The sequence below is a fragment of the Chrysochloris asiatica genome, unplaced genomic scaffold, assembly GCF_000296735.1.
Source record: "Chrysochloris asiatica unplaced genomic scaffold, ChrAsi1.0 scaffold00271, whole genome shotgun sequence".
NCBI lineage: Eukaryota > Metazoa > Chordata > Mammalia > Afrosoricida > Chrysochloridae > Chrysochloris > Chrysochloris asiatica.
In genome coordinates, this window is record NW_006408789.1 from 3,549,872 (window position 1) to 3,559,019 (window position 9,148).

The window sequence follows — 9,148 nt, forward strand, 5'->3', positions numbered from 1 at the left end:
CCCAGAGAAGCAGTGATGCCAGAGATGGAGGCAGAGACGACGACGTGGAGAGATGGAGCAGCTGGGAACTCCAGACCCAGAGTGGGAGAGGGGCTGTGTGCTGACGATCCGGGGGGCAGGCTTGCAGGGTCTACCCTTTGGTTGGTTGATGATGCATGGAGGGGATTGTAACCATGGTAATGAAATGATACATGATAGGATGAATGTAAAAACTAATGTTCTTCCCAAGTAAAGTATCACATAATTCATAATAAAACATTTAAAAAGCTAGACCTTTATTTATTTATTTTACAAAATGTATTTCTCAATTTGGAAAAGAAGCAAAATTGTTATATTCAACAAATTGTGATCTTAATTTCTGATGTTAAAAATAAGCGGCAGGTAAGTTGAAATAAAAATTTAAAAACTGAATAAAAACAAATCTCACCAGATGCGTAAATGTCAGATAAAAGCAAATCTGACTAAAGATCTGTTTGACCCCAAACCAACTGCCATCAAGTCCATTCCAACACAGAGTGATCCCAGAGCACAGAGCAGAGCGGCTCCATCGGGTGGTTGAGGCTGCACACCTGCAAGGCAACAGCCGCCTCATCTTTCGCCCAAGAAGTGGCTGATGGTTTCAAATTGCTGACCTTTCGGTTATCAGCTCACTGCTTACCTTAAGACGCCATCAAACTCCCGTTTGTTTCAGCAAGCAATACAGTACAACCTGTTGTTGTTAAGTGCCATTGTGTGGGTTCCAAACCATAGTGACCCTCTAGGATTCCTGAGGAGCAGCTGATGGGTTTGAACCACCATCCTTGTGGTTCACAATCCAGTGCCGATCCTACAGCACCACACCAGGAGTTCAGTACAACACAATGTCAGCATTGTAGTTTGATGTTTCAATCTTGAAGCCGTTCATATGTGAGTTTTGGCAGATAAAGATCATATATTTATGACGGGTATGTGGCAGAGTACAAAGAAGATATAGAAACAGAATTCTCCACAGCAGGTGATAATGTATTTGTCCAGCTTTAAGCAGAATTTAAGGAGTCCTCTTGTGGCGCTGTGGAGTCCTGGTGTGGCACCATGGGTTTAATGCGTCAGACTGCAAAGCCGTTTGAACTGTAAGATCGGCAGTGCAAGCTCACCAGCTGCTCCTTGGAAACCGTATACAGGGTCGCTATGGGTCAGAATCGACAACAACAACAACTTGTGGAGCTGTAGGATAAACACTAGGCTGCAAGGTCATTGGAGCAGCAAGGTCGGTGGTTCAAACTCACCAGCCACTCCTCGGAAACCCTACACAGGGTTGCTATGGAGTAGGAACCAACTAGATGGCACTTAACAACTACAACAGCCCCATGAGCCAACCCTTAGGAAATGCTAACAGTATGATTCCGAAGACCTTGCTAGTCCAGAAGGTTCATCATGAAAATTGAATCTTAAAGGACCCCAACACTGTGGATCTAAGAGAAGGCCCGGTACATGTGTGTCCTCCCTGGGGGAATGTCATCTGTGTAAATCCTGGCGCTCAGGGACCTCCCGACATTTATTTACAGATGTTTTGGGAACTGGGAACTGAGCAGGTTCTTTTAGTGTCAGAATCATTATAATTTTGATTCATTATTATTCCACTTTTTATTATTTTTCCAGTGAAAAAAAGCAACGACCAAAGAGATTAAGGTTTTCCACAATGTCACAACCCAGGAGTGACAAAATCACATTGGAAAGCAGACTCTGCCTCTAATTTCAGCATTTTTAATTTAGTAGCTTAGCCTTCAGACTTGGCATAGCCCAGAACCTCCTAGATTTGTGGGCACAAGTTGGTAGCAGTTGTCTCTCTGCCCTTATTGGTAGGATATCTGTGACTGAGGTTGACAGTCTGACTCACTATTACTTGTATGACAGACACTGACGAAACAGCCCATAACCACGAAATTAGATTCGAGATATGATCTTAACATGTTTGCACATTCTGTGAGACTGGAGAGTAAGTATATTCTTTCCAGATAAATAAACACAGAACTGTAATCTTACTTTTCTCTGTATCTTTAAGAAGCATAGGTAGAGGAGAACATGATATAAAAATCATTATTTCATTTTTTTAACCTATCAAATTTAAATGCACAGAAAAGAGTTGTGTTATCTTCTGTGAAGAACCCATGTTCTGAGAAGTTTAGGAATGGACAAGATGAGCCTCAAGTGAAGTCTCCCGAGTGCAGGTCAATGACGTCACACAAGCACACTGAATCCCTCCCACCTAGCCCTTTGCAAGTTAGTTAATTCTGGAGGAACATTATCCTATATGTTCTTATTTTATTAACAATAATTTTATTGAGCCCCAAGGAGGTGAGACACAATGAAGGAGGAAGGGTTCTACAGACAGAAATACAATACATTCATGTGCATATGCAGAGGACAGGAGTTCTTAAACTGAGCTAGTTTCATAGAAAAAAGAGAAAAATTTAAATGGCATACTGGTCTGGCACTACAGAATAAGCACTGGACTATTAAGGTTAAGGTTGGTGGCTCAAACCTACCAGCCACATATTGGAAACCATATACAAGGTCACTGAGTTGGAACTGAATGGATAGCACTTAACAACAACACCCACTGAAATGTAGATTCTGAGGCATACTGTATTATTTGGTAGCAATGTGTACTTGGAAAGAAAAAAAAGGCACATTGCACAGCATGTTCATCCTACTGATGAGCTGGCCCAGGTATGACATCACACAGGTAACAAGACATACCAGGAGCAGCTGCAACAACAGCACCAGCAAAAGCAGCACGTGTTGTTGGGTCTCTGGTTCCCAGGTGCTTGAGACACAGCGGGCGTTCCTTCATTTTGTGTCTGCTGCCTTTTTCGCATTTCAGCTGCTTCAATACCCAGTCAGCTGAAGGGAAAGAGAAAGCACAAAGTACAGAAAACATTAGAATAAAGATAAACTGCCTACAGCGAATGAAGCACGCTTAAATGGAAATGGGGAAATAACTTTTTAAAAAGATAAAACCAAGGAATTTCAGCTGTCAAACTGGAAATTTTCAGGGAAAACTCTGAGGAGACTACTCTAGAGACTTGGAGTCCTGGTGTGGCACTATGGATTAATGTGCTAGACTGCATAGGTGGTTTCAACTGCAAGGTTGGTGGTTCAAGCTCACTGGTCACTCCTTGGAGTGACTAAAGGGTCGCTATGGGTCAGAACTGACTCAATGGCACTTAACAAGAACAGCAATTACTTTAGAAACTTGGGTGGCTAACTTCTACTATTATCTGCTGCATAAAATCATAAAATATGGCCAATGTAATTTAAATCAGCTGATAAGGTAAATAAATATGGTAAAGTCTGAAAGAAATTGTTTTATAACTTCTTTCTTTGTTCAATAATTACTAAGTCTACTTTCCTACATGAAGACCTTTGAATGATTATAGGAAGTCTGGGTAACCTATTTCTCCATTACTGTTTACAGCATTGGTAACTGAGCTTTACAAATCATTTCTGCAAGATTTTGTACGATATATAAAATTGTGAAGAAGGTATCAAGCTTGTTTTTGGTGGTTTCTCACTGAATCTTTTTGCACTTTTGACTGACCTTCACAGCCTAATCTTTTTTTTTTTTTTTTCTTTTAACTTTCTATTTTGAATTGGGTGACGGTTTACAGAGAATATCAACAGTTTTACATCCAACAACTCATACACATTTTGTTTCATCTCACGGACTATAAATCCTCTGGATGTACTATCACCGATCCCACTTCAGTCCTGTGTTTCCTGTTTCCATTCCTCGTCCTTTCCTGTCTCTTCTGTACTTTGCCCTTGGGTAAATTCTGCCCTTTTGATCTCAAATGGTTGGTTATTCCAAGGTGTGCACCCCTCAATAGTGTTACTGTTCCCCCTCTAGATCTATCTGGAGTCCTGGTGTGGTGCTGTGGGTTAATGCGCCGGACTGCAAAGCCATTTGAACTGCAAGGCTGGCGGTTCAAGCTCACCAGCTGCTCCTCGGAAACCCTATACAGGGCCGCTATGGGTGGGAACCGACTTGACGGCACTTCACAATAATAGATCTATCTAGTATTGTCTGAAAATTGAATCAGGAGAATGAGTTCATTTCCAGAACTGAAGGGAGACTAAGGATTTTAGTCTTGGTTCCATCAGTCTCTATCCACCCAGTAAGCCAGATCTCTTTTTTATAAGTTTGAGTTTTCTTTCACATTTTCCTCCCATTCTATCCAGGACCTTCTAATCACCCTTTCAGAGTGATTGGTAGTGGTAGCCAGGCGCCATCTTGTTTTTCTGGTGTCAGGGTCATGGAGACTGATGTCCACATGGTTCTTTAGTCCATGGGACTAATTGTTTCTGAGCATCTTTGGCTTTCTAGAAACCAATAGTTGCACCTTGACCCCTCAGAAGCTTTTAAAATCCCAGTTTTCTAGAAACCAATCACACTCATGACCACTCCTACGATTTTAAGATCCCAGTCACAAAGTCTAATCTTGTCAGTGTTGCCAAAGGTCCTTTATTCTCTGCCAGGTGTCACCACTGCAAAGGTGTGTCCTCCGTCCCCCAACTCCCTGAAGACATTTTCATTTTAATGGAAATTGTGACAAGATAAGATAACACTGAATTCCTGGGGGAACAACTTTGATGGAATTTATATATTACAGCAGATGAGAAAACCATGGGGCATAGGCTAGTCCACCTCGCGGCTTTGCAAATCAGTCCAAATAAGTAGTCACCAACCCTAATTTTAAGTTTATTGAGGGTAAAGTAACTACACTTGTTTTTTTTTGAATAAATAAATTAATTAATATGATCTCTTAGAAAAAAGGAAATTATTTTACTGAGACATTTTTAGTAAATATGCAATATGTGTAAATCATACACCTAATATTGTCATATGTGCATTAGGAGAATGACCTGGTGACGCGCTCTTGTAAAGGTGGCAGCCTAGAAAACTCTGTGGGGTAGTTCTACTCAGTCATATGGGTTTGGTATGAGTTCAGGCTGACTCAGTGATAACAATAGTAACAGTTAACCATACATGTAACCTGTGAATCATTTTTCATGTCTATATATGTAATTAAGGAGCTCTGGTAACGTAGTGGTTACGAATCAGGCTGCAAACCACAAGGGCAGCAGTTCGAAACTACTAGCTGCTCCATGGAGAAAGATGAGACTTTCTGCTCCCGTAAACATTTATAGCCTTGGAAACCCTGTACAGGGTCGCTATGAGTGGGAACCGACTTCACAGCACATAACCGACCAACCATACACTGAATTAACTTTGAGATGCATATAAAATATTAATTACAGTATTTAAAAAATATGCTAAATTGGAAATTTCAGGAGAAAGATGAGGTTCTCTGCTTCCACAAAGATTTAAAAAGCCTCGGAAACCCAACATAGCATTTAACAACAATAAATTGGAAATACTCATAATTATATTTGATATGCGATGACTCATCAAACAGCAGTCAAAAGGAATAGCTTAAATCAATATGAATCAATCTGGGCACATTGCAAAACAATGATGAATAGAAAGTAAGATGCAAATCATTAAATACCGAATTGTATTATTAACATAATCCTCAGACATATACAAAATAATATTACCTATCTAGTCCAGATAATGGCTGTAGCAGTTATAAAAGCATGACCTGGATCCATGACTATGGGAATGTGATTAGAGAAGAAAGGCTTACAATTATTCTTTTCCTTAAGAAAGATCTCAAGCAAAAACAATATTGGTGGAGATGGTGGTGTGTTGGTGGTTGTGCACCATGGAGTCGGTTCTGACTCATAGCAACCCTGCATTGGGTTACTAAGGCTGTACATCTTTACAGGAGCAGAAAGCCTCATCTTCCTCCTGTGGAACGGCTGGTAGTTTCGAACTGCTGACCTTGAGGTTGGCAGTCCAACTCATAATCACTATACAACCAGAGCTCCTAAAGACATAATATTAATATTGTTTAATTGGGAAATTGGATATAGGAGTTGTTGTTTCATTACCTTTCATTCATATCTATATTTAAATTTCTTCTTTAGAAGCACACATGCACACATACATACACGCACCCAGTGCAATATAATTTTGTACCAGATAGGTTCTATGTCACAGAGATCTGCAGAAAGATTCAGTAGCTTCGTTGAGAATGGAATATCTTAATTTCCCCATTGTTAGATATTCATTCTGAATAATACAGATGGAAATGCCATCTTGGGTGTCCATTGATACAGACAATCTCTGAAAATGTATTTGAAATCATGGTAGCTGAGTGCAGATACTGTGTTAGATGTGCAGGACATTTTAGTCTCCTTTATGTCTACAGTGGGAGGTCCTGGTGTGGCACTGTAGGATCATGCACTGGACCACAAGGTCGGTGGTTCAAACTCACCAGTCGCTCCTCAGAAACCCTATATAGGATAGCTATGAGTCGTAACAGACTCCAGGGCACTTAATGACATGTCTACATAAATGCACAATATACAATGATTATTGATGGTGGTGAATACAAGAGTCTTCAGACATCTGTTTTCTCAAGGCAGTGAGTTGGAAGTTTTGCAGACAATTTAGTCCCAAGGCACACTGTCGAGTTTGAACATGGCTTCTTATCCTTCTCAAAGTATCCCTAAAGGAAGATGGGAGTCAACTCATCTCCAAGAATCCTGGAGGAGTGAATGGCCTACTACAATGTAAAGACTCAGGTTTTATCTTAAAATTCATATAAAATTTGCTTGATCCCATTGCCTAATGAGTTTATAACGATAAGGACGTTGTTGTTAAGTGCTGTAGAGGTGGTTCTAACTCACAGCAACCCTGCATAGGGTCTCTGAAGAGTGGTTGTTGGGTCTGAACCACCAATCTTGTGGTTAGCAGTCTACTGCTTATCCTATAGTGCCATACCAGGACTCCAACCATAGGCATGTTGTTTTTGTTAAGTGTTTTCGAGTTGGTTCCAACTCACAGTGATCCTGTATAGGGTTTCTGAGGAGCAGTTGGAGGGTCTGAACTGCCAACCTTGTGGTTTGCAGTCCAGTGCTGATCTTATAGCGCCACACCAGGAGTCCATACGTATGGGGGTTAGGATTTATTGATGTATGACCGTAAGAATAATACTTTATATTTCCTGACTTTAGATGAAAGGAAATCTCCCTCATCTGTCTTAATGATCAAGACATTATTGGAGAGCTGAGACCATCAGTTTGGGAAAATGGGGCTCTGCCCAGCCAGATGAATGATTTCTCATCCTGCTCTTGGTGTCACAAACTTATAAATACACAAGTGGCAAAGTTATAGGCTGAACGTCCCCATGACATTTTGCTGAATTGTTAGCTTGTTTGGGGAAATGGGGCCTTTCTCGGAAAACATCACAGTTAAGTCATACTGAAGTAAGGTTTGTCCTTGTCCTCATCCTTGTAAAAGGGGAACAGACAGTTACACACACAATAGGGAGACACCACGTGAGGATCCATCCACAAGCCAGGGTGCACCGGCAAATGCCCAGGGTTCCGGCATGGGAGAGTTTCCTGTAGCATGGACAGAGAGAACCGGGTCCTGCGGACAGTCTGAATTCTGACGGTATCTCCTGAACTGTGAGAAATATATTTCTGTTCTTCAGAGTCACCCACCTTGTGGTACTTTGCTGTTGCCCCAGGAAACTGTCTTACTTATCTAGTGCTGCTATGACAGAATTATGACAAGTGGCTGTCTTTAACGAACAGAAATGCATTTCTTTCACAGTGTAGGGAGGCTAGAAGTCTACATTCAGGGTGCCAGTTATAGGCGCATGCTCTCTCTTATCTGCTTTGGGGGATGGTCCTTGTCTCTGCTCAGCTTCTATTTTTATGTTCCTTGGCAATCATACGGCGTGTATCTTCTCCTCCAATTGTTCTTGCAAGTTTGCTTAATCTGCCCTGTTACATCTCAAAAAAAGATGAACTTAAAACACTTCCGACCTAATACTGGAGTCCTGGTGTGGCGCTGTAGTATAAGCATTCGATGTAAGGTTGGCAGTTCAAACTCACCAACCACTCCTCGGAAATCCTATACAGGGTTGATGGCATTTAACATTCACAGCAACAACACTAATACTGCTTCAGGAACACAACAACAACAAAAAACCCTTCCCAAATGAGATTGTAACCATAAATGTGTTGTTGTGGTTAAGTGTCATGGAGTTGGTTCCAACTCATAGTGACCTTGTACAGGGTCTCCGAGGATTGGCTAATGGGTTTGAATCACCAACTTTGTGGTTATCCAACCATAAGTATTGTTGTTAAGTGCCATCGAGTCAGTTCTGACTCATAGCAACCCTGTATAGGGTTTCCAAGGAGCAGCTGGTGAGGATGAACTGCTGACCTTGCAGTTCAAATCGACCTTGAGGTCCTTTGCTTATCCTATAGCACCATTAACCCTAAGTACACAGGTTAGGATTTAAAACTGAAATTTCTGGAGGACACAATTCAACCCAAAACAGAAATTAAGACAGTCACTCTCCCTCACACCCACCCACAGTATGGGCTCAGGCTGTCTGTGTTGAAATCTTCTGCCATCAGTAGGCTGACCTTCAATAACTTACTTCAATTCTCTGAGCCAGTTTCCTCATTTGTAGTTTATAATTGATAACAACAGAATACATCAGGACTGTGGCACTGTAAGATAAGTACTGGACTGCTAACCACAAAGTCGAGGTTCAAACTCATCAATTGCTCCTTGGGAACCCTATGCAGAGTGGCTCTGAGTCAGAAGCAACTTGAGGGCGCAGAACAGCAACTGTAATGAGTAAATGGACATCTAACATCCTTGGAACAAATCCTTGTACATATAGTAAGCACATGACAGGAGTCTTGGTGTGGCACTATAGGATAAACACTGGACCACAAGGTTGGTTTGAATTGTTAAGGTCGGCAGTTCAAACCCACCAGGCGTTCCTCAGCAACCATATGCAGCAGTGTCTGGCCCACAGTCCACATAAGACTCACGAAATCATTTGGTCAGGTCCTGCCACGGCAACTGTGGTTCCAGCCATCACATCTGGGGTGAGTTAATTATGTGTTTGACCAAATATAGCAGGCTGATTTTTTTTTAAGTTTTTATTATGAATTGAGTGATAGTTTACATGGGAGAACACTGGTTTTATACTCATCATTTCATTGCAAT

General features: G+C 41.3%; 1 protein-coding gene across 1 annotated transcript in view; it reads right to left on the reverse strand.

Moving 5' to 3' along the window:
* Window positions 1–9,148, reverse strand: part of RGS17 (regulator of G-protein signaling 17) — a 169,089-nt gene that overhangs the window by 52,816 nt on the left and 107,125 nt on the right. The window contains exon 2 of the mRNA XM_006874355.1: window positions 2,740–2,883. Within this exon, the coding sequence (XP_006874417.1) occupies window positions 2,740–2,858 (119 nt within the window). The 5' untranslated portion in view covers window positions 2,859–2,883. The remainder of the gene's footprint in view (window positions 1–2,739; window positions 2,884–9,148) is intronic.